General features: G+C 53.8%; 1 protein-coding gene across 1 annotated transcript in view; it reads left to right on the top strand.

The window, feature by feature from the left end:
• Positions 1-25,874, top strand: part of RASAL1 (RAS protein activator like 1) — a 103,643-nt gene that overhangs the window by 47,059 nt on the left and 30,710 nt on the right. Inside the window, exons 7-13 of the mRNA XM_077834933.1 lie at positions 255-404; positions 3,189-3,277; positions 4,433-4,550; positions 7,950-8,103; positions 11,988-12,052; positions 14,191-14,303; positions 22,383-22,575. Coding sequence (XP_077691059.1) covers positions 255-404; positions 3,189-3,277; positions 4,433-4,550; positions 7,950-8,103; positions 11,988-12,052; positions 14,191-14,303; positions 22,383-22,575 — 882 coding nt within the window. The remainder of the gene's footprint in view (positions 1-254; positions 405-3,188; positions 3,278-4,432; positions 4,551-7,949; positions 8,104-11,987; positions 12,053-14,190; positions 14,304-22,382; positions 22,576-25,874) is intronic.

Here is a 25,874-nt window from a genome sequence, read left to right as displayed (position 1 = left end):
AACCTCTACCACATAAGCTAAAAGCCATATGACCGTTAGCTAAGGCTGTAGAGCAAACTCATTAATCTCTCTCTAAGTGGTCTCGGTGCCACTAGATGGGACAGAAACCACACCCAGGAGGTGTGTGGGTTACAATTGCTCTTGGCTTTTGCCAGGAGCTCTGTGTCACACCCATGTCATTATTCTGGAACAAACCTTCCCCACCTAACTCCCCATTCCTCTCTGACATGCCACCTTTCTCTCTCTCCTTGCAGATCATTAAGAAGACTCGCTTCCCACACTGGGATGAGGTGCTGGAGTTTGACCTGGAGGAGGGGGTGCCCAAGAAGGAACCCAAGGGGTCCCTTGTGAGCGTGGAGGTGTGGGACTGGGACATGGTGGGGAAGAACGACTTCCTGGGACGGGTGAGCAGCTCTGGCCATCTCCTCAGTACCTCCAGCGAGGGGGCTGGTGGCTCTGATAGGGGTGGGGGATGAAGAGGGGATTGGAGGGGGAGAAAGCCAATGGCACATAGGCCTGCTGCAACCTCAAATCTCCTGCTGGCTTGCAAGGAGAGCAGATCCCTTTCTCAGCTGGTCTGGTGTGGGGAAATAACCTACCAGGCTGGTTTCTTCGTTCCTGTGTTGCTGTGCTCGTGGCCGGGGACAGGACAGGGGTGTATGTGTGAGGCTGGTTCTAAGCCCCCCCTTGCACTCGCTGGATTCTGCTGGCCTCTGGTGTAAATTAACATGGTCCCAGGGCTGCTGTAGCTCATGCTTTGCTTTCCATGCCCCCTCTCCTATGGGCTCTGTGAATAGCTGGAGAGCAGCGCTGGCTCCAGCCCGGATCTGCCCTTGTGCCCGTGGGCTGAGAGCAGGCTCATGTAGGTCACACGTACCAGTTCTACTTCAGCAAGGGGGCATCTCCGGAGCCCTCCCCATGCACTATGTAGTCTGCCAGAGTGGCACAAGGGACCTTAGTGTGACTGAATCAATTCCAAGGAGAAGAGGCCAGAGAGAGAGGAAAATGCTCATGAATCATGGAGGGCGAAGGGTACAGCTTGGAGATCTCTGTAGGGTATGTAATGCTCTGTCCTGACCCAAGCCAGAACAAGCCGGCAGCTGGGACCTGAAACTGCTGCTCAGTTCACTTGATCCCCATGTCATGGCGGTTCTGTCTGCCAGGGAAGCAGAACCTGTCTGATTGCTATTCCACCGGGGGGGGGGGGGGTGGCTCAGCAGGACTTGGGCCAGCCTCCTGTCAGAAGAGTCAGGCCAAGCAAGTGGGGAGAGAGGGCTTGTAATGATCCTGCTTTTGGTGCGACACTTCTGAGAGTGTCAATTCAGGACAAATTGCTCAGAGCAGGGCAGTCACAGCCCAAGGCTGGGGTTCCTTTGCACACCAAGGCAAACCAAACCAGCCAGACAGAGGACTTTGGTTTTATCCCACTGGCTAACCACAAGTCACACAAGCAATTCCCTTAGACACTCCAGTTTCCCAGTATCTCCACCAGTGCCACTTGTTAGGTGGATGAATGGTTATGAAAACCAATACCCCAGTAAAAGGAAAAAGGTTCTCTCGATCCCAAAAGACCAAGCCCCAGACCCCGGTCAATATACAAATCAGATCTTACCCACAAATCATGCTGTTGCCAATCCTTTAGAATCTAAAATCTAAAGGTTTATTCATAAAAGGAAAAAGATAGAGATGAGAGCTAGAAATGGTTAAATGGAATCAATGACATACAGTGATGACAAAGTTCTTGGTTCAGGTTTGTAGCAGTGATGGAATAAACTGCAGGTTCAAGTCCAGTCTCTGGAGAACATCCACAGGGGGGATGGGTCATTCAGTCCTTTGTTTAGAGCTTCAGTTTGTAGCAAAGTCCCTCCAAAGGCAAGAATCAGGACTAAAGGCAAGATGGAGGAGCTAGGCTTTCTCTTGTGGGTGGAAATCCCTTGATTCTCCTGTGCAAGATCACAGCAAGATGGACTTTGGAGTCACATGGGCAAGTCACATGTCCATGCATGACTTTGCCATTGCCAATGCCATTGTTTACATGTTAGGTTGAACGTTCCCAGGACAGCTCAGATGTGGTTTGGAGTCTGCCAAAGTTACATTGTCAGTAAGTCCATGGGGGTACTGAGACTAGTCCCTTCTCAAGAAGCTGACCAAATGCTTCACTAAGGCTACTTAGAATCAAAACACATTGATATACAAGTACATAGCCAATATTCATAACTTCAACTACAAACATGACATACCAATACAGATAGCATAATCATAATCAGCAAATCATAACCTTTCCATAGACACCTTACATGACAACCTTTTTACCCTTTTTGCTGCAAATATGTACCAGTGGTTGCACCAATGATCTATACGGTTATAGTTTATGTCAATAACGTCACAGGGCTTAACATCTTTGTGAAAGGAAAAGGTTTTGCAACTGTTCTTGGTGCGTGTGTTTGCGCTTGTGGGTGCCCCTGCCCTCCTCCCCCATCTAGTGCCTGGGCCCCCAAAGAGGCTAAGGGATCCATCACAGCTGCCAGGGGTGGGGGTCTAACTGCAGTGCAGACCAACTCCAAGGGGCATGGAGTAGTTTGCTGATGGCAGCAATGGTTTCTAGGTATCTGAGCAGCTCAGCTAGGGAAGCAATTTAAAAATGACGACAGGTGTAAAGCCTGGTGCTCAGTGGGGAGCCCTCGGCCCATGTCTGGGCCCTACTGTGCGTCTTGCTTGGGTTTAGGTCCCTTCAGCCCCAGGATCCACTGCAGGGAGATCTGCAGGCCTGACCAGGTAAACAAGCCCCATTTTAATTTGGGGGTCCCCTGTTTTGGTGCTGTGGGGCAGAGGGAGTTGAAGTGGAGGGTGGAATCCATTCAGCCTCCTGCTTCCAGGCCTGGAGCACACCGGCTCCCCAGGGGTCCTGGGGCTGGAGCACGCCGGCTCCCCAGGGGTCCTGGGGCTGGAGGACGCCGCAGGGGTCCCGGAGCAGAGCTACTGCAGTGTGAAGCTGGAAGTGCTCTAAGAGTCTGGCAGGGAAACAGCCTGGGGATGAACCACACTGGCAGCTAATGTGAGGGCTTGAGTTTTCCCCCTATATCGCCAAGGGCTGGGACAATGGGAAGAGGCTCCCCCGAACACTGCAGTATTGCCCCCTGCTGTCAGCTCCTGTCCCCTTACTGTCCCTCTCTTTGTATCCCACACAGGTTGAGTTCTCTCTGGACGCTCTTCAGAGATCCCCTGCCAAAGGCTGGTTCAGGCTCCTGCCCTTCCCCACTGCTGAGGAGGATGCTGGGTAAACAGTCAGCCTTGAGCTAGGGGCCATCATTAACCCCTGGGGGGACGAGAAGGAGTGAGCCTGGCTTTGAGTCCCAGCTCTGGGAGAGGAGCATGGAACTGTGGTTACACCAGGGCTTTGGGAGTCAGGACTCCTGGGTTCCATTTCCGACATGGGGGGTGGTGTATCTAGTGCTTATCCCAGCTCTGCCATTGATTTGCATGCTCACCTTGGGTGAGGCAGGCCCCTGCTCTGTGTCTCAGTTTCCCCAACTGAAAAATGAGGTCTAGTGATGCTGCCCTTCCTCAAAGGCAGTCGGGGGGGTTTGTTCATCCACCAGGTCACCCCTTGCCACCTTCCCGTATGTGCACTGAGCATCTGCAGGGTGCTGAAGGGGTTAAGAGGATGTCTTTAATTGGAGTTAATATGGGCATTTTATTTCCTGCCCTGGTCCCTTGGGCTCTATTAACACAAAAGCAAAGTGCCTGGAACTAGGGTGCTGTGGCTCTGAACCCCACTGAGCTCTCGCTTCCCCCCCAGCACACGAGCGGGGCCCCGCGTGTGCTCTAAGAGAAGCCTGTGGGGGCTTTGAGTCTGGGAGTGGATCAGGCACAAGAGCCACTGGGGCAGCAGAGGGGATCCTCTGTAATGTGCTGAAATAGTCCAGCTCTGGGTGACCTCTCTCCTTATTGCCATTCATCCTGCCTTGAAATGGGAGCTTGAAAGGCTTGGCCAGATGAATGGGAAGGTCGCTGGATGCACTGACGCCAGCATGATTCACCCACAGAGCCCGTGCCGAGGCAGAGCAGTGGTGGGACAGGACTATGTTCTTCCACTGGTGGAAACACACCAGTGCCACGGGGTGGTGCTGGGCAGGGCGCTTATAGCAATCGGCACAGCCCAAGCCCAGTGAAGGCTGAGGTTTTACCCCATGCCATTGGGCTGGAAGGAAAGGTGAGGAGCAGAGGGGGAGCAGTTAAGGACAGAGGGGATCAGGCTCATCTTGGGAGTTCTTGGCTCTGGGTTTTTGTTGGTACTGGGTGTAGATTCTGGTTGCTGTGCTGGCGGGCTGAGCTGGCTAGAACCAGGTTGCACATACCGGCTCCCATGTGCTGGTTTGCACTCATTCCACGCACGCTTGCCCATGGGGTGGTGTCTCGGGTGTCATTGCAGAGGAAAGCTGGGGGCTCTGCGGCTGAGAGTCCGACTGGCTGAGGACAGGATCCTGCCCTCCATGTACTACCAGCCCCTGATTGAGCTCCTGGTGGAATCCATCCTGTCCCCTGCTGAGGTGGGTACCAGCCCGCCTAGCTCATTGTGCATGGCCACCTGACTGTGTCTGCGTCCAAGCCACATGCAGACAGCACACACGGGGGGCGGGGGCGGGGGGGGGATGGGAAGGATGGGATGGGATGGGAAGGATGGGATGGGGGAGATGCGGGAAGGAGGGGAATGGGGGGTGGGGGAGATGGAAGGCAGGAAGGGAAGCCGTGGGCATCCTCAGTTTGCTTTCTAGTTCCCAGGCCCCTCACTCATGCCACCAGGGGGATCTGAACAGTTCCTTGCTACTGCAGTGTTTGTGCCCCAGCAGTAGGGTTGCCAACTTTCTAATCGCACAAAACCAAACACCCTAGTCCCCACTTCCCCGAGGGGCCCCCCGCTCACTACATTCCCCCTCCCTCGGTGGCTTGCTCTCCCCCACCCTCACTCACTTTCACTGGGCTGGGGCAGGGGGTTGGGGTGCAGGAGGGGGTAAGAGCTCTAAATGGGGGTGCGGACTCTGGGGTGGGGCCAGAAATGAGGGGTTCAGGGTACAGGAGGGGGCTCCGGGCTGGGGCAGGGAGTTGGGTTGCGGGAGGGGGTGAGGGCTCCAGCTGGGGATGCGGGGTTCTGGGGTGGGGCCGGGGATGAAGAGTTTGGGGTACAGGAGGGGCTCCAGGCTGGGAGGTGGGGCTGAGGAATTCAGAGTGTGGGAGGGGGCTGTGGGTTGAGGCAGGGGGTTGGGGTGTGGGAGGGGGTGAGGGCTCTGGGGTGGGGCCAGGTATGAGGGGTTCAGGGTTGGGGGGGCTCTGGGCTGGGAGTGTGGGCTCTGGAGTGCAGGAGGGGGCTCCAGGTTTGGGGGAAATCAGGGCTGGGGGTTGGGGTGCAGGAGGGAGTATGGGATCTGGGCTGGGGGTACGGGCTCTGGGATGGACCAAGGATGAGGGGTTTGGGGTGCTGGGAGGGCTCAGGGGCTTAGAATCATAGAATATCAGGGTTGGAAGGGACCTCAGGAGGTCATCTAGTCCAACCCCCTGCTCAAAGCAGGACCAATCCCCAATTTTTGCCCCATATCCCTAAATGGCCCCCTCAAGGATTGAACTCGCAACCCTGGGTTTAGCAGGCCAAGGCTCAAACCACTGAGCTATCCCTCCCCCACTTGGGCAGAATCCCAGTCAGCAGCGCAGAGGGGCTAAAGCAGGCTGCCTGCCTGTCCTGGCTCCGTGCTGCACCCCAGAAGCGGCCAGCAGGTCCAGCTCCTAGGCAGGAGGTGTGGGGGCAGGAAGCTCTGCGGCACGCACTGCTCTCACCCCCAGGCACCAGTGTGGAGCCAGGGCTTAGGCAGCATGCGGCGCCCCATGGCCCCCCGCCTAGGAGCCGGACCTGTTGGCCACTTCTTAGGCGCAGGACAGGTAGGGAGTAGCCTGCCTTCGCCGGGCAGCACCGCCATCTGGACTTTTAACAGCCCGGACGGCGGTGCTGACCAGAGCCGCCAGGGTCCCTTTTCAAGCAGGTGTTCCGGGCGAAAACCGGACACTTGGTCACCCTACCCAGCAGTTGCTGGCTGACCCCTCTATAGCAGCGCCTCTGCCCTGCAGGCCTGCAGCATTTCCTCCTTAGCCTGCACTTCATCTCCCAGCCGCCTGGGCCCTGCAACGATCTGTCCCTTGTCATCCCTGTGGAGCCCTGGTAGCACGGAGCCACTCACCAGCACTGCCTGATGGCTCTGCAGGAGTGGGGTAGCACCCGACGGGCGTGTTAATCTGAATGAAGATTAAAGCAGAGAGCAGCTGTCCCCAAGCCTGTACGTGTGTGCAGACGTGTGTGTGCAGACGTGTGTGTGTGTGCAGACGTGCATGCAGCTGTGTGTTTGCACGTGGATGTGGACGTGTGCATGTATGTTTGTGCACGCGAAGTTTTGTAGTGTCACTGAAGCCGCAGTGGCAGGCAGCTCTGGTCACCGGCTGCATGTCACTGCCTCTGACCAGGGCTGTTGCGACTTGGGGGCCGTCAGGGTGAGCAAGGGGGGCTGGGATCTGGTTCATGGGTTGGCTATTGTTGTTAGGACAACCGTGATCATGCACAAGGTTCAATAGCCAGTGGCAGTGAGTCTTAGCTACCTTCCTTTTCCTGTCCTGCGCTTGCCCCCAGCCACGATTTCTCCACAGGGCTGTTCTGATTCCGCTGGCCCCCTCTGTGCCCTGCTGGCCCCGCTTCTGGAGAGTCACCACACCACTCTGGGGCTGGGGGTCACGTGGTGATGCAGCAGCCAGCCAGTGAGCGGGGCAGCCTGCGGGTGGCTGTGTGCTCTCCGATGTGCCAGTCCCCTCTAGCCTGCTGGTAGTGTAGGCTGCGTGCTGTAGGCTTCGCAGCCAGAGCCCTAGGTGCTCCCGGGCCTGGGTTCACTCTGCAGGCTCCAGCCCTTGTGGCTGGGCTCCGGGGGCACGCCCAGGTGCCGAGTACAGCAGACAGCCCTCCTTGGGCCAGGTGCAGGCTCAGTGCTTTGGACGGTTGCAAACAAGCCCAGCCCAGCCCTAGGGGCCGTGCAGTGCAGGGGTAACAGTGGCACACCCCTGGGAGGGCTCCTCAAGCCACTACCCTGTGTCCTGCCAGCAACAGGCTTCAGCCCTGGCTCTGCAGCTGTCCACTGGGCAGCCAGCTTCCAGTGCTGCTGGGTGCCTCGCACTGGCCTTGCCTGGCCTCTACACTGGGGTGATAGAGCCTGTTGCTGGCTTGAGGCTGGGCTTCCCGGAAGCCAGTAGGAAGCATCGGGACCATACACCTCTAGCACTCTGGCCTCACCCAGGGCTACCCGGCCAGGGTGAGATGTGCCCTCTGCTCTGCCCTGCAAGCTGAGGGAGGTAGGGAGAGCGCTGCTGGGGGCAGGAGACAGTTTCAGGAGGGGCAGACGTTAGCTGGCAGCAGGCGGGCGCTCGTCCCAGGGGAAGGTGGAGGGGGTGCCGGGAGGAGGAGGAGCCCAGGCTGGAGCCATAGACAGGGTCCTGTCCAGGGCCTTGGGGGCAAGGGACTGGCTATGCTACAGAGGGTCACGGAGCTGGGGAGGGGGCTGGGTGCTCAGCTGAGCTTGTGGTTCTGCAGGGTCAGCCTGGCCGTGTGATCCAAATGGCCTGTCAGCTTCCATCCCCGCTGCACCCCACATCTGTCTGAAAGCTTCCTCCGGGGATGGGGGTCAGAGATGGACCCTCCTGGTGTGTGGGGGCACAGCAGGTCCTTGGGGAAGAGAGGATCTCCCTGTGTGGGGCAGAGGGGCCCCACTCGGTGTGGGGCAGAGAGAGCTCTGGGGATGGAGGGCATAGAGGCCCTTGTCGGTGTGGGGCAGAGGGGGCTCTGGTGCGGGGGCTCTGAGGGTCTCCCTGGATGGGGCAGATGCATGCTGGCCAGACAGCATCGCTGCCCTGCTGTGCGGCAGGAGGAGGACGTCAGCCCGCTGGCCTTGCTGGAGGAGATCAGCTCAGTGGAGAGCCGGCAGGACGTGGCCACGAAGCTGGTGAAGATCTTCCTGGGACAGGGCCTGGCGGTGCCCTTCCTGGACTACCTCAACCTGCGGGAGGTGGCCAAGACCAGTAAGTGCTGCCCCACAGGCCTGGTGGCGAGAGCCTGGCCCAGTACCTTCCCCACGGGCTGCTCATCACTGCCAAACCTCATGGCACTGGGCATCACTGTGGAGTGCCAGGGCCTGGACTGAGGGAGTTCCCAAAGTGATCTGGGGTGCTCCATATGGAGGGAACTCGCTGCTGCTTGCCTGGTGTTCGGGGTGGGGGTGGGGATTCTCCTGTGCCACACCTAGACCAGGAAAATCCGGGGGAGGGAGGAGTTAATTGAATACCCATTGAGCCCATTTCCACACCTTACCTAGCACCCAGGTACCAGTTAGTATTGATACCTAGGTACCTGTGACACTAGTCCCAGTTAGCATTGGTACCTGTGGCCCTAGCTACCAGCAGGTATCAGTACCTGGCCCTTGTGACCTTAGCTACCAGCTGACATTGGTACCTGCCTCCATGCCACGCCCCTGTGCATTTCCCTGGGCACTCATCTCTTAGGTCTTTTGCTTGTGATTCCAAGGGAGGACCATCTGAAGTGAGCCCATCCTCTGACACCAAGGCAAGCTTTTGAATTCAGACTGGCCTTGGGACCCACAAAGGAAGGGGGGCAGGAACTCCCACTCCTCTATTTCCAAAGGGCGGGGCTTGCTTCCCATTCTCCCGCTCCTGATCTCAAGTCTGTAGTCACATGGCAGGCGGGGGAGTGAGGGGGCAGCTACCAAGACTTCCTGCCCCCTTCCAACTGTTCCAGGCCACGAATAGACCTTGCTTCAAACTCGGAGCCAGTCACCTGGTTTCCTGTCATAACTTCATGATTGGCTCCTCTCCTCACCGTAGCATCCTTCTTTTGGTACGAATATACCATTGTGTTTCCATGAAAACCCCAGGCTGCCTGGTTTGGAGGCAGGGGGTGGCAGAAAAATGGAATATGGGCCAGAAATGCTCTGATCAAACCTGGGTTCTGACACTTGGCAACATTTGGGAGCTGGAAATAGGCAGGTTTGGGCTGGAGCATAGGAGCTAGGTCTCCCCATTGAAACTTAATGGGGCAAGGAGAGCGAAGGGTCAATATGTGTGGAAACAAACTCCTCCCCACTCATTAGGAGCAGCTGCATGTGAGACAAGCATGGTAGATGGCACCATGGGACACAGTGTGGCCTAGTGGATAGATCACTGGATTGGGAGACAGGAGACCTGGATTCTGTTCCTGACTCTGCCATGGACCTACTGGCTGCCTTTGGGCAAGTCACTGCCCCTTGCCATGCCTCAGTTTCCCCTCCCACCCTTTGCATGTCTTGTCTATTTACAGTGAGACACAGGGACTCTCTCCCATTCTGTGTCTGTACAGCACCTAGCACAGAATGGTTCCGAGCTCAGCCAGGGTCTTTAGGCCCCAGCATAAAACAAATAAGAATTACGATGACTTCACCCCCAGGTATTTGAAATCTGGTTCCGCATGTAATGATTGTCCTTTCTCTGTAATGGGTTGGACCAAACTCTACATCCCAGCACCACTGAGCTTTGCAGGGTTTGTGATCGAGATCAGAACTGCATGTCTGGAGCCACATTGGGTGAAAGTTCCCCTGTCACTTTGTGAACACTCATACGGGAAAATCTGCAACATCCCGTGACCCTAGTACCAGTGAGCATTGGTACCCATGGCAATAGGTACCAGGGAGTATGGGTACCACGGGGTATTAGTATCTAGATACCCGTGCCCCAGGATAGCATTGGGGATCAGTGTCTAAAGTGCCCTGGCCCTGGATAGGATCAGTGTCTAAGGTACTCTGCCTCTGGATACCAGTGGGGATCAATGTCTAAGGTGTCCTGCCCCTGGATACCAGTGGGGATCAGTGTCTAAGGTACCCTAGCCCTGGATACCAGTGGGGATCAGTGTCTAAGGTGTCCGGGCCCTGGATACCGGTGGGGATCAGTGTCTAAGGTGTGCGGGCCCTGGATACCGGTGGGGATCAGTGTGTAAGGTGTGCGGGCCCTGGATACCAATGGGGATCAGTGTGTAAGGTGTGCGGGCCCTGGATACCGGTGGGGATCAGTGTCTAAGGTGTGCGGGCCCTGGATACCGGTGGGGATCAGTGTCTAAGGTGTGTGGGCCCTGGATACCGGTGGGGATCAGTGTCTAAGGTGTCCGGGCCCTGGATACCGGTGGGGATCAGTGTGTAAGGTGTCCGGGCCCTGGATACTGATGGGGATCAGTGTCTAAGGTGTGCGGGCCCTGGATACCGGTGGGGATCAGTGTGTAAGGAGTCCGGGCCCTGGATACCGATGGGGATCAGTGTCTAAGGTGTGCGGGCCCTGGATACCGGTGGGGATCAGTGTCTAAGGTGTGCGGGCCCTGGATACCGGTGGGGATCAGTGTCTAAGGTGTCCGGGCCCTGGATACCGGTGGGGATCAGTGTCTAAGGTGTGCGGGCCCTGGATACCGGTGGGGATCAGTGTCTAAGGTGTCCGGGCCCTGGATACCGGTGGGGATCAGTTTCTAAGGTGTGCGGGCCCTGGATACCGATGGGGATCAGTGTCTAAGGTGTGCGGGCCCTGGATACCGGTGGGGATCAGTGTCTAAGGTGTCCGGGCCCTGGATACCGGTGGGGATCAGTGTCTAAGGTGTCCGGGCCCTGGATACCGGTGGGGATCAGTGTCTAAGGTGTCCGGGCCCTGGATACCGGTGGGGATCAGTGTCTAAGGTGTGCGGGCCCTGGATACCGGTGGGGATCAGTGTCTAAGGTGTCCGTGGCTCTGGTACCAGTGGTATTGGTTCCACCAGGTCTAACATGGGAGCTACTCCAAGGGCAGTGCTTCTTTTCAGAGCAGACGTAGTGACTGGGGCGTGCTCCTGGCTGCCTGCCTCTACCTACGGGAGGAAGCAATTCGGTTGGGCTTGGCCCAGTTCCAGCACCAATGCAGTGAATCGCTTGGCGTCTGCCCAGGACTGAGCTCACGGCCTGGCTACGTGGTGGGGAGAGAGGCCATTTAGAGAAACCCTTGTGGTGGGAATGGACTAGATTAAAGTCCAAATTCCCAATCACGCCTTTCCTGCTCTTGGGGCAGGGATAGAAGGGTGGGGTAAGGTGACTTTAAGCTATTTTTGGGATCCCTGTATTCTGGAGCCTACCCAGCTCCCAGTGCAACTCAGAGCCATCTCAGGGCTGCTCTAACTTACCCTGCTTTGCATGGCAGCCAGTGCATAGCCATAGCACTGGCCACTCTGCTCACACCCCTATGCCAGGAGTGGGGCTCTGCATAGCCCTTACGCCACCCTAGATGGCCAGGGAGGTCACTTAAGCAGGGGAGTTCTCGGGCTTTCCTCCCCACTTCACACTATCAGAGTCCAAGGGCCTTAGTGTGACCAGGGATAAGGCCCTGGTTCTCTTCCCTGGGACCAGCCTTCCAAAGTAAGAACCACGGCAGGGTTCTTGTCTCCATTTGCTGTCCCCTCACTTCTTGCTGGCTTTCCAGGGCACTGCCCCCCTTGCATGTGACATAGCTCCATCTCTGCTGGGATCCTCATGCATGTCTCCCCTGCTCTCGCCTGAGCTGCACTCCCCAGTCCTATGCTCCCCTCCCCTCCCAGCCTCTTCTCTCTCTCTGCTGGTGTGAGCCCCTTCTCCACTGCAGCTCCTGCTGCCTGAAGCAGCCTGCCTGTCTCCACCCCTTCTTCTTGGAGACCCATCTGCTCCCTGCTGCTAGCACCTCTCAGTCTCTCAGTCCCTGTGCTGCTGGCCATAGGGCTGAAGGCTCTGAGTCACTGGATAACATCTTTGCACCTACCCCCCTGCTGTGTCTAGCTGATGCCATGTGGGATGGAGGCTGTGTGAAAGGCACTGTGAAAACGCAATGTGGCACAGGTCCCGGCTGGGTTATAAATCCATTTTCTTTGCTTCCAGCTGATCCGAACACACTCTTCCGCTCCAACTCCCTGGCCTCCAAATCCATGGAGCAGTTTATGAAGGTGAGTGTGGTGGAGAGTGTCCCAGTGAATTCCGGGAAAGCCGGTGTTAGTAACTCTGATCTGTGCCATACCTCAGCATGCTAAGGGCCCCTCTTCCATCCTCCTCCCTGTGCAGCCTGTGAAATAACACCATGAGAAAAGTGACATGCTGGTCCGAGCGCAGAGCTGGGAGCCAGGAACTCCTGGCTAGTTCAGATTCCAATTGTGGTGGCCTCAGGCAAATCTCTCTGTGTCCTTGTCTGTGGGATAGGCGGTGGATACAGGGAGCTGGTTGTCTGCTAATATTGATCTGCCAGGGATGTGCACTGGCCATGAGAAGAGCCCCAGAAGGGCTAAATTTTGGGGTTTGTCTTCACTAGACTCTTGTGTATCCTGGTAATTGGTTGCCAATGAGTTTGGGGTAGTTAACAGCTTTGTGAAATCACCCCACATGTTTCATCCCGGTTTGTTCTTTACCCCAAGGATCACAGGGGTTAATGGGCAAAATGTCCAGTGGAGACATACCCTGAAGTGTTTATTCAGGGCTTATCTACACACGCAGCACGGCAGCAGTGCCGCTGCACCACGGCAGTGCGTCTGGTGAAGACGCTGTCTGCTGAAGGGAGATCAGCATAATAAACCCACCTCTGCAAGGGGCAGGAGAAGCTGTTTTACCCTGAGGTGAGCTAGGCAGGCCACTCTTGGAGGGGTGTAAAGTGCTGATTGCCAGCGAGCAGTACGGGGGCCAGGATTTCCTGGTGAGGTACCCATCATGCATCAGTAGCGTTCTCTCACTGTAAAGACCCCCTCTCTGGCAGCGAGGAGAAAGCTGTTCTCTCTTTCCCCACTGTCATCCTCAGCTGGGCCTACTGGTCAGCTCACAAAGAGAGCTGTGGCACCCCTTTCAGTGGCATTTACTGCCCTAGCTTCCCCTTTTTCCTGTGCCCCAGGGATCCCCTTGCAACCAGCTTTCTCCATCAGAGAATGGCAAGCACCGTTCCTTACAGCTCCAAGAGGGGGTGCTAGGAAGTGACGTGAGGCTTCAACAATCCCCTGGAAGGCAGGTTAGGGTCAAACCTGGGGCTTGTCCCTTGGGTTGCAGAACCTGTAATGAGTGGCACTCTCCAATTTCTCCTCCTCATCTCTCCTCTCTGTATGTTCATCCTTTCTAAATTAGCTGTTAGCAGTCAAGCAAGAGATCTTGGAGTCATCATGGATAGTTCTCTGAAAACATCCACTTAGTGTGCAGCAGCCGTCAAAAAAGCCAACAGAATGTTGGGAATCATTAAAGGGATAGATAATAAGACAGAAAATATCATCATGCCACTATATAAATCCTGGTACACCCACACCTTGAAAGATGTGTGCAATTCTGGTCGCTCCATCGCAACAAAGATATATTAGAATTGGAAAAGGTTCAGAGAAGAGCCACTACAATGATTAGCGGTGTGGAACGGCTTCCCCACAATGAAAGAGAAAAAAGTGTAACTGTTTAGCTTAGAAAGAGCCGACCAGGGGAGGATATGACAGAGGGCGATACAGTCATGCCTGGTGCGGAGAAAATAAATAGGGCAGTGTTATTTACCCCTTCACATAACACCAGAACCAGGGGTCACCCACTGAAATAAATAGGCAGCAAGTTTAAAACAAACATAAGGAAGTATTTCTTCACACAACACACAGTCAGTCATGGAACTTGCTGCCAAAAGTGAAGGCCAGAAGTGCAACTGGATTAAAAAAAGAATGACATAAGTTCGTGGCCAGATCCATCAATAGCTATTAGCCAAGATGGGCAGGAACGCAACCCTATGCTCCAGGTATCCCTAAGCCTCTGGCTGCCAGATGCTGTTTTGTTCACTCCCTCTGAAGCATCTGGTATGCCATTGTCAGAGACAGGACACTGAGCTAGAAGGACCATTAGTCTGACCCAGTCTGGCCTTTCTTTCTTTCTTTCTTTCTTTCTTTCTTTCTTTCTTTCTTTCTTTCTTTCTTTCTTTCTTTCTTTCTTTCTTTCTTTCTTTCTTTCTTTCTTTCTTTCTTTCTTCCCTTTATCCTCCCTCTCCCCTTCCCGATCTCTTCCTTCCTTCTTGCTTCCCCCATTCTCTCTTATCCCCTTCCACTCCCCTCCATCATTCATCCATTTTCTGCTGTCTCTGCAGGTGGTAGGGATGCCCTATCTCCATGAGGTCCTGAAGCCGATCATAAACCGGATCTTTGAGGAAAAGAAGTATATTGAGTTGGATCCATGTAAGATTGAGCTGAACCGAACCAGGTGAGTGTGAGAGCAGCAGGGATCCATGCCAGGGCCTGCTGGGATAAATCTGGAGTGACTCCAGTGGCTGCAGCGGCGTGGGTCTGTATCCACGTTGCCAGAGCTGAGACCAGGATCTGCCCATAGCACCATCCATTCAGGGGAAAATAGCTAATGTCACAAACCAAGTTATTTGCAGATACTTTTCCATAGCAAGAACTAGCTGCTCAGAGAGAAACCCCAATTCGCCCTTCCCCAAACAAAATTGATCTCCCAGGAGAGGCAAACTGCTAAAGGTAAATCTCACACATCTAATTGGGTCTGGTCTAGATGAGGACATTGCCCAGTGAGGTGCCAGCTGGCACTGGAAGCCTTGTGGTGCTGGCAGCACCCTGCCTGGTAAATGACATTCTCTCTTGACTGAGCTGAGTGTCTAGATCAAGGCTGCATTCTGAGAACGCGAGGGGCTAGGGATGCACATGGTACCTCACTGCAATGCTGACGATCATGAGTGTGAGTGCCACACTCTGAGCAGCCTGAGGCCAGTGTTGGCCTGGATGGAGGGAGGAGCTTAATAGCTCCTTCTGGGTTGGGATTTGTGTTAGCAGCGAGTCCTCTGCTCCCTGTGCTGAGATGGGAGCACAGTGGGCTCGGGTTGCAGCGTATGCCCTCCTTTATCATCTCACTTCTAGCTGATGCACAGCGTCTCTTGTCCCACACACATGCCCACTGGAGTCCCCCAGCCTGGGGCATACCAAGCAGCAAATCCAGCATAGGGATCTATTATTTCAGAAGGTGGAGAAAGCTACTAGGGGAGAGGCTGTTCTAGATTTGATTTTGACAAATAGGGAGGAACTAGTTGAGAATTTGAAAGTGGAAGGTAGCTTGAGTGAAAGTGATCATGAAATGGTTCTAAGGAATGGTGGGAGGGAGAACAGCAAAGTAAAGACACTGGATTTCAAGAAGGCAGACTTTAGCAAACTCAGGGAGTTGGTAGGTAAGATCCCATGGGAAGCAAGTCTAAGGGGAAAAACAATTGAAGACAGTTGGCCGTTTTTCAAAGAGACATTATTAAGGGCACAAGAGCAAACTATCCCACTGCATAGGAAAGATAGGAAGTCTGGCAAGAGAGCACCCTGGCTTAACCAGGAGATCTTCAATGATCCAAAAATCAAAACAGAGTCCTACAAAAAGTGGAAACTAGGTCAAATGACAAAGGATGAATATAAACAAATAACACAAGTATGTAGGGACAAAATTAGAAAGGCCAAGGCACAAAATGAGATCAAACTAGTTAGAGACATAAAGGGTAACAAGAAAATATTCTACAAATACATTAGAAGCAAGAGGAAGACCAAGGAAAGGGTAGGCCCATTACTCAATGCGGGGTGGGGGTGGGAAACAATAACAAAAAATGTGGAAATGGCAGAGGTGCTTAATGACTTCTTTGTTTTGGTTTTCACCAAGAAGGTTGGTGGCGATTGGACGTCAAACATAGTGAATACCAGTGAAAATGAGGTAGTATCAGAGGCTAAAATAGGGAAAGAACAAGTTAAAAATTACTTAGACAAGTTAGATGTCTTCAAGTCACCAGGGCCTGATGAAATGCATCCTAGAATACTCAAGGAGCTGACTGAGGAGATATCTGAGCCATTAGCGATTATCTTTGAAAAGTCATGGAAGACGGGAGAGATTCCAGAGGACTGGAAAAGGGCAAATATAGTGCCATTCTATAAAAAGGGAAATAAGGACAACCTGGGGAATTACAGACCTGTCAGCTTAGCTTCTGTACCTGGAAAGATAATGGAGCAAATAATTGAGCAATCAATTTGCAATCATCTAGAAGATAATAAGGTGATAAGTAACAGTCAGCATGGATTTGTCAAGAACAAATTGTGTCAAACCAATCTGATAGCTTTCTTTGGCATGGTAACAAGCCTTCTGGATGGGGGAAAGTGGTAGACGTGGTATATCTTGACTTTAGTAAAGCTTTTGATACTGTCTCGCATGACCGTCACAAACAAACTAGGGAAATGCAACCTAGATGGAGCTACTATAAGGTGGGTGCAAAACTGGTTGGAAAACTGTTCCCAGGGAGTAGTTATCCGTGGTTCAGTCATGCTGGAAGGGCATAACAGGGATCCACAGGGATCAGTTCTGGGTCCAGTTCTGTTCAATATCTTCATCAATGATTTAGATAATGGCATAGAGCGTACACTTACAAAGTTTTCAGATGATACCAAGCTGGGAGGGGTTGCAAGTAATTTGGACGATAGGATTAAAATTCAAAATGATCTGGACAAACTTGAGAAACGGTCTGAAGTAAATAGGATGAAATTCAATAAGGATAAATGCAAAGTACTCCACTTAGGAAGGAGTTGTCAGTTGCACACATACAAAATGGGAAATGACTGCCTAGGAAAGAGTACTGCAGAAAGGGATCTGGGGGTCAGTGAGTGGACCACAAGCTAAATATGAGTCAACAGTGTAACACTCAAAGTATGAAAAAATACCTCCTCCCACCCCACTCTCCTGCTGGTAATAGCTTATCTAAAGTGATCACTCTCCTTACAATGTGTATGATAATCAAGTTGGGCCATTTCCAGCACAAATCCAGGTTTTCTCACCCCCCCCCCCCACACAAACCTACTCTCCTGCTGGTAATAGCTTATCTAAAGTGACCACTCTCCTTACAATGTGTATGATAATCAAGGTGGTCCATTTCCAGGTAACCTATTTCCCCTTGTTTTTTCCTACCCCCCCCCCCCGATGTTCTTGTTAAACCCTGGATTTGTGCTGGAAATGGCCCATCTTTATTATCATACACATTGTAAGAAGAGTGATCACTTCAGATAAGCTATTACCAGCAGGAGAGTGGGGTGGGAGGAGGTATTTTTTCATGCTTTGTGTGTATATAAAAAGATCTTCTACACTTTCCACAGTACGCATCTGATGAAGTGAGCTGTAGCTCACGAAAGCTTATGCTCAGATAAATTGTTAGTCTCTAAGGTGCCACAAGTACTCCTTTTCTTTTTGCGAATACAGACTAACATGGCTGTTACTCTGAAACCAGTGTAACACTGTTGCAAAAAAGCAAACATCATTCTGGGATGTATTAGCAGGATTATTGTAAGCAAGACACAAGAAGTAATTCTTCTGCTCTACTCTGCGCTGATTAGGCCTCAACTGGAGTATCATGTCCAGTTCTGGGTGCCACATTTCAGGAAAGATGTGGACAAATTGGAAAAGGTCCAGAGAAGAGCAACAAAAATGATTAAAGGTCTAGAAAACATGATCTATGAGGGAAGATTTAAAAAAATTGGGTTTGTTTAGTCTGGATAAGAGAAGACTGAGAGGGGACATGATAACAGTTTTCAAGTACATAAAAGGTTGATACAAGGAGGAGGAAGAAGAATTGTTCTTCTTAACCTCTGAGGATAGGACAAGAAGCAATGGGCTTAAATTGCAGCAAGGGAGGTTTAGGCTGGACATTAGGGAAAACTTCCTAACTGTCAGGGTGGTTAAGGACTGGAATAAATTGCCTAGGGAGGCTGTGGAATCTCCATCATTGGAGATTTTTTAGAGCAAGTTGGACAAACTCCTGTCAGGAATGGTCTAGATCAATGGTTCTCAAACGTTTGTACTGGTGACCCCTTTCACACAGCAAGCCTCTGAGTGCGACCCACCTTATAAATTAAAACCACATTTTTAAAATATATTTAACACCATTATAAATGCTAGAGGCAAAGTGCGGTTTGGGGTGGAGGCTGACAGCTCGCAACCCCCCCATGTAATAAGCTCACGACCCCCAGTTTGAGAACCCCTGGTCTAGATGATACTTAGTCCTGCCATGAGTGTAGGGGACTGGACTAGAAGACCTCTCAAGGTCCCTTCCAATCCTATGGTTCTATGATCTGTCAAGGGGAGCTGTGATTGGTGCTGCTATGGGGCCTGGCGTGTGGGACTGGGGGCCACACTGCATCAGGTTAGGATAACCACTGGTTGTGTGGCTGGTGGAGGCACCCTGGTTGCTCTAGGCCAGGGGTTCCTGCCATAGTCTTAGGGCAAGTATGGACCTCAGAGCAGAGCGAAGGGGCTGGGATGGCGCCGGGCGGCTGTGCTGGAACATATGAGCAGTCAGGCCAAAGGGTCCGGCAGGGAGTGAGAGGACTGGGGGAACTAGTTGCCTTGGATGCTCGTGGTGCGTGCATGTGGGAGCCGGGTGTAGCCGAGAGGAGAGCACAGGTGCGAGCGGTGTCGCTGGCTCCGGTGTGGGTGGGGGTTGGGCGCATTCCAGTTAGAAAGGGCAAATGAGGAAAACAGTGACACATGGAAGCTGCTGTAATTCACGGTTCATTTTTCCCACTTAACAGTGCTAATTAAAGCAGAGAAAAGTGAGTCTGAAAATAACCCAGTAGCCTCCGGGGACCATACACACAGGCAGGGCAGCATCCCCCCATCCAGGGAATTGTGATGGACTCTTGGGTTGCAACTCTGAGGTCACCTCACTCCCCGGTCTTCTGCTGCTATGCTGAGATTGGAGGGGGAAGGAGAAGAAATTAACCCTTTGCCCTCCAGTGCCTGTGGCATGAACTCCCCTTCTCCCAGAGGGCCACCCAGGTAACTCGGGAAGGGCTCATCTCCTCAAAGACCACGTGGCCCAGATAGACCAGAGCAGCTCCCGCCCCTGAGCGCTGGCCACGGGAGTTCAGCATTTCTCCGGAGGGGAAAGCTGCTCTGAGCAGGCTGGAGCATGTGTGGCATTGTCAGGGTGCTGCTCTGCCCTGAGAGGAGATGGGTGCTGAGTTCTGCCCAGCCTTCCCTTCATCCCTGGGCTGCTGGCTCAGCCCTTCCCAGCTCAGCTGCAGCGTAGTGGTCTGTACGAAAGGAGCAAGCAGGCTCAGCCCAGCCACTAGAGGGCAGGCCTCAGCCATTATCAGTAGCTCTAATTGGCCCCCGATCAGCCATCTCCTCAGAGGGGCCATGGACATGGGAGTCCCCCGTGCTGGGCCGGGGGAGTGAGGCAGTGTGTGTGGGAGTTTGCCCTGCACCTGCCTCTGCTGCACCTGGTCATGGGTAAACTGCAGTTTCTGCTTTCCAGCGCCATCAGGCTAGCACTGAATTGACTCAGCGCCCGTGCGAGGAGCCTGCCAGGGACTAGCTGGTGGTGCAAGCTGCTGGGGCATGGAAGGAGCTGGGTCTCTGGCGAGCTGAGTGCATCACCGAATTAGCTTTTCTCGCCTGGCCCAGGGAAAACTGCTTCTGGGGAGAGGCGAAGGCTTGCCCCCTTCCTGGGGCAGAGCACAGGGCAGCAGCCAAACACATGCCCTAAGTGGGAGGCAAGGATCTCACCGGCTGAGCTCCTGGCTACTGACTGCAGGGTCATCGGGGATGATTCTCCTGATAAAAACAGCCCCCTAGCCCTATTCTCAGACATGTCTGTCATGACGGGAGGACTCACCCAGCCCCATGGCCATAGGGGGCCGGGGCTGGCACAGGAGGGGGGTTATTGTGGGTACTTAGGGTGTGCTAAGCACTGATCAGCTATAAGTAAAGTCATCCCCTGCCCAGGGGAGTGTCTAAGCCTCTCACCCTGCGGCATGCTGGGTGGCTTCCAGGAGCCCAGAGCCGGTGGAGGGAGCGGCTGAGCATTTTGAATAACAAACTGCATCTGTGCATGAGCAATTCTTCACCAGCGAGGGGCACCGGCGGGTCTGTAGATTCTGACTCCCACAATCTGCCCAGTGTGGTGAGCCCACCTTAGCAGGAGAACGGAGCCCCTGGGTCCAACAGTCTCACTGCACCTGAGCCAGTGGGATCCTACAGCTTCCCCACCCCTGCTGGCCTTCCCGGCTCCAAACCCGGAGTCATCGTGCTTGGCTTTCCCTGTGCGACCCCAGCTCTCCTGGAACCCCACAAGCCAGCCCAGTCCTCCCAGTATTTCCCCTGGAGTCCAGACAGGGCCGTTCCCAGGAGAGAAACAGCTCATGCTGGTTGCTAAGCAACACCATCTCAGGGATGCTGGAGCAGAGAGGAGGCTACTAGCCCTTGACGAATGGTGCACAAGGACTATGTCTTGAGGGAGTTGCTCCTCCATGGTGATTCTCCATCTCTGTGCTGTGCTGGCCACGCTCAGCAGGGTGTTTGTGTGGGGATGTGGGCTTGGGGGGCTCAGGAACAAGGCCCTTAGGGTATCCAGACTACGTTCTTAGTGACATCAGTATGAACGGACTTAAAGCCACATGTGCAAGGCACATACCAATGACAGTCTTGTGCCAGTGACACCATAGGCGCCAACTTCTGCTGGCACCGGTGGGTGGTTGACCCTCCCCACCCCAACTCCACCCCACCCCACCCCCTCCCACCCTGCCTCCGCCCCCATTCCAACCCCTTCCCCAAAGTCCCCGCCCCAACTCCCCCCCTCCCTGCCCCTATTCCAACCCCTTCCCCAAATCCTCACCCTGGCCCTGCCTCTTTCCCGCCTCCTCCCCTGAGCGTGCCATGTTCCCGCTCCTCCCCCCTCCCTCCCAGAGCTTGTTACACCTCGAAACAGCTGTTTTGCGGCGGCGAGTGCTGGAAGGAGAAGCAGAGACATGGCGTGCTCAGGGGATTAAGTGGAGGCGAGGTGAGGTGGGGGGGCAGGGAGCTTGGCTGCCGGGGGGTGAAGAGCACCCACCATATTTTCCCTGATGGAGTCGGCGCCTATGAGTGACATGATGGAGTTTGCTGAGCTGGGTGTGGGCCGGGACAAGGAAGCCCAAAGCTGAATGCCGTGCTGGTGGTCCCAGCTGAGCTTGGGGCCCCATTGGTTTAGATGTCCAGACACACAGTGAGAGGCAACAGTCCCTGCCCCCCAGACAAGACAGAGGATTGCCCCAGCTTAGCCAAGAAGATGGACTGATTTGTCCAAAGTCACACAGGAGATCTGGAGTCAGTTGCTGGCTGACTCCTAGCCCGGTGTCTTGCTCCCTCTCAGGGTCAAAATAGCTTCTGATGATCCATGTGCTAGCCAGGTAGGAGGGGCCAGCTGCAAAGTCCTCTGGGGACAGGAATTGCTGGGGATCCCTGCTTTGAACTCTCAAAATGGACCGTGAAGATGAGGCAGGCCCAGGCAAGCCCTTTGAGTCTGAAGCCAGGATTTGCAGTGCCCAGCTTCGCTCTAAGCAAAGGGTCACTCTGACCAGGACTGCAGAGTGTACGCTGCAGGGCTGGGACTGGCTTTGGGAGCTCATTGTGCTGTAAATGTTAGGCACTAGCAAGACAAAGGGGTTTCCTGGCCTTGGAGCTGCTGCATGCTTGAACCTGGCTGCCAGGGAGCCCAATTCTTAGACCCAGGCTGGGTGTGTTTTGTGTCCACAGAATTCCCCCTTTCCAGAGCAGTGGGCTCCAGAAGACTACAATTTTTTTTTTTTTAAAGAAAAGCCTGAATTTCAGAGGTGCCCAGTGTGTGCATGCATGCTGTGAGTGCTCAGCACCACTGGAAACACTGTTGCAAGGAAAATCTTCCAACCAAGACTACCTAGTGCAGTGCTGCCCTCCTCAGTCTGGAGCCTGAGACCCACTTTCTCAGATAGCAGCTCAGGTGCTCCCTTCAGGCATTAACACTGAAACCTAATCAGGGTGACCCAAATGCCAGCTTGTTAACTATTTCACAGCTGATCATCTTTTTAGCTGAAGCATCCAGCTGATGTGCTTATCTCACAATTGCAAATTGCCTCCCCCATGCTCAACTATCCCCTCCCCCACTTTCCCCTACCTGAGAGTTATGCATGTCAATCCAAAAATCTGCAAGGCGAAAAAAAGCAAGGAGAGACATTTGATGTGGAATAGCCCAGGAGCCCCTGCGCTGACTTCAGTAGCCACCTCAATATTCCAGTCTGCAAAATCCTCCATTTAAAAGCAATGGACCTAAATCTGACATTGCAGCCTTTCAGCCTGCCATTTGCCGCACGAGTTTTCCACCGGGCCAAGACACGGAACGGCCCATGTCCCAAGGGGTAGCTTTGATTATATGCCAACAAAAGCAACAGTGCAAGAGAGCTAGTGCAAAGGCTCACGTGGATTTGTCGCTAATGTGCGTTTCTCTGGGTTTCTCTCCAGGAGGATTTCCTTCAAGGGCTCCCTGTCCAAGGCCCAGGTGCGGGAGAGCAGCCAGGAGCTCCTGAAGGGCTACCTGAGCGACATCATGGAGTCCATCATTGGCTCGGTGGAGAAGTGCCCCCCTATCGCGAGGGTGGCCTTCAAGCATCTGCACAAGCGGGTAGAGGAGCAGTTTCCAGAGGCGGAGCATGAGGTCAGAAAGTGGCACAGGGGGGTGAAGGGGAAAGGGGTCGGCAGGGAGAATTCCTCTGTAGGCAAACAAGGGCTCAGCCACAAACCATCACGGCGTGAAGAAGTCCTAGGGAATGGACTCTTTGCCTTCTATCACCCTTCTCCCTCACAACATACTGGCCACATGTGTCGTCGTCCACAGGCGCTGGCTTTCCAATGTGCCAGGTGGTGCTCAACCCCTGGCTCTGCCCCAGGCCCCACCCCCACTCCACCCCTTCCCCCAAGTCCCCACCCCTGCCCTGCCTTTTCCCGCCCCAGTCCTCCCCCTCCCGCTCCCCCTAGCATGCTGCATCCTCGCTCCTCCTCTCCCCCCAGAGCCTCCTGCACGCTGTGAAACAGCAGATTGCGGTGGGTGGGAGGCATGGGGAGGGAGGGGGAGGCACTGATCGGCGGAGCCCCCCAGCTGACAGGAGGCGCCAGGGAAGGGACGGGGGAGCTGATGGGGGCTGCTGGTGGGTGCTCAGCACCGCAATCCTTTCCCCCTGGGTGCTGCAGCCCCGGAGCACCGACAGCGTCGGCACCTGTGTCTTTGTCCCCTTCTAATAGCCGGAGCCCGTAGGAGGGCACCAGCCTGCTCTCGCTAAACTCGATGGGCTAGAGAGGCTGTAGCTCAAGTGGTTTTGAGGTTTGGTGCTACCGGGCCAGGCTTCAGCCCCCATTAAGGACCCAGCTGTGTGGTTGTTGCACGAGACTCTCAAAGCACTTCGACAGTGACGTTAGCCTCGCAATCTTCCCTGTCAAGTAGGTGAAGTGATTTGCCCAAGCTCAAAGAGCAACTCAGCGGCAGGGCTGGGAAGGAACCCCAGGAGCCCTGTTTGCCATAACCTTTCCTGACTCCTGTTCATTTCGTTCCGGTGCCTTCCCCAATGAGCGCCTCACAGACTGTGCTAGCAGCCGGGCCCAGCCCTCCGTCCCCGGGGCCATCCGATGGGATCACAGAACAGGAGGTGCAGTTGACCTATTGCTCTCCTGTCCCCATGCTCCAGCCAGACTGCTCAGCAGGCTCTTTTCAATCCACTTGGAGCTGAGGGATGGTCGCTGTGGCTGGAGTTGGATCTGGGGGGAGGTGGGAGGCAGGTTCCCCAGGGACCAGCAGGGATTTGGAGAACCCACCCATGCTCCCCTGAATGGAGATGAGCTTCCATGCAGCAGCTGTGGTTTGTGGGCCGGAGGCACTATAAAGCCTATAGAAGCTTGGGGGGAGGGCCTTGTTCCCTGCATGAAGCCATGCAATGACCTCTGCCTTTGAGAGAGCCCCACGGTTTCCGCCTGAGGAGTGAGCGAGCTGCTGAGCCTTCAATGTTACAGTTAGCTGGCCCCGAATCCAGTGTGGGGCTGCAAAGAGGGTGGGCAAGGAGGCTATCGGGGACAAAGGAACCGGGCCAGGATGATGCCTTTGTGGCAGGGGCAGCTGGGCATACCATGGGCAATCCTCTTCCAAGGCTTTCCATGGGCAACAGCGCTGTATCTCAGCCATGCATTCCCCCTCGACACACACACCAGAAGTCACAATCCTCTGCTCGTGACGTCACAGGAGCCAACTGTGATGTCACAAGGGAGGGTCATGACCTCATCCAGGGAAATAAATAGGGTGAGCAAGTGACATCTTGAATGGCAAAGGTTCTGTTTCTGTGCAAAAGGCCCAGCTAATAAAACCCTAGAAGAGATGCCAAGATAACAGATCTGACTGGGAGAATGTCTCCAGGAAAGTTTATTTTTCAGGGCTGTTTCCCCTTTTACCTGGGGGTGTCTGTATGATTGTGGTGCATGTGACTGATGTCTGGTGTACTGTCCCTAAAAATGTATCCAAACGCTGCCTTGTGTGCAAAGAAAAGCAGGAATGCCCAGTGGTTAGGGCAGTAGTATGGGAGTTTGACCTGGGTTCAAATCCCTGCTCTGGCACAGACTTCCAGTGTAACCTTGGGCAAGGCACTTATTCTCGCTGGGCTTCAATTTCCATCTGCCCAATGGGGATAACCTCTTGCCTCCCAGGGGTCTTATGAGGATACATGCATTATAGAATCATAGACTGACTGGAGGGGACCGTGATAGGTCATCTAGTCCAGTCCCCTTCAGGACTAAGTGTTATTTAGACCATTCCTGATAGGAGTTGTCTAACCTGCTCTTTAAAATCTCTAATGACGGAGATTCAACAACCTCCCTTTTATTCCACTGCATAACCACCCTGACATTTTCCTAATGTCCAACCTAAACCATCCTTGCCCCAAATTAAGCCCATTGCTTCTTGTCCTATCCTTAGAGGTTAACGGGAACAATTTTTCACCTTCTTCCTTGTAACAACCTTTTATGTCCATGAAAACTGTTATGTCCCCTCTCAGTCTTCTCTTCTCCAGACTAAATCAACCCAGTTTTTTCAATTTTCCCTCAGAGGTCATGTTTTCTAGACCTTTAATCATTTTTGTTGCTCTTTTCTGGCCTTTTTCCCATTTGTCCACATCTTTCCTGAAATGTGGCACCCAGAACTGGACACAATACTCCAGCTGAGGCCTAATCAGTGCGGAGTAGAGAGGAAAAATTACTTCTTGTGTCTTGCTTACAACACTCCTGCTAATACAGCCCAGAATGATGTTTGCTTTTTTTGCAACACTGTTACACTTCTGACTCATATTTAGCTTGTGATCCACTATAACTAGGGCGCTATCAAATTCACAGTCCATTTTGGTCAATTTCAATTTTTAAAAATTGTAAATTTCATGATTTCAGACACTTAAATTTTAGGTGTTTTAACTGTAGGGGTCCTGACCCAGCTCCGAAGGCAGCAGGGCAGAAGTAAGTGTGGCATGGTATGGAATTGCCACCCTTACTTCTGCGCTGCGCTGCCTACAGAGCTGGGCACCTGGTCAGCAGCCACTGCTCTCCAGCCGCCCAGCTCTGAAGTCAGCGCAGAAGGAAGAGTGGCGATACTGCGATACCCCCAACAGTAACCTGGGAACCTCCGCCCCTCCTCGCGATGACCCTCTTTTGGATTGGAACCTTCAGCCTGAGAAACCCTGGTCTGTATAGTATAGGGTAAAAGTATATAAAAACCAAAGACCAGATTTCACAGTCCATGATGCGTTTTCATGGCCATGAATTTGGTGGGGCCCTAACTATAACCCACAGATCCCTTTCCTCAGTAGTCCTTCCTAGGCAGTCATTTCCCATTTTGTAGGTGTGCAACTGATCGTTCCATTCGAAGCAGGGGGGCTGGAACAATGTGTACAGTGGGGGAGGGGAGGGGGGAGGCGAGAGCCATTGAAC

This window comes from Eretmochelys imbricata, chromosome 15 (assembly GCF_965152235.1).
Source record: "Eretmochelys imbricata isolate rEreImb1 chromosome 15, rEreImb1.hap1, whole genome shotgun sequence".
NCBI classification, from domain to species: domain Eukaryota; kingdom Metazoa; phylum Chordata; order Testudines; family Cheloniidae; genus Eretmochelys; species Eretmochelys imbricata.
The sequence above is the reverse complement of the archived record's forward strand: the minus strand, read 5'-3'. Positions and strand labels throughout refer to the sequence as shown.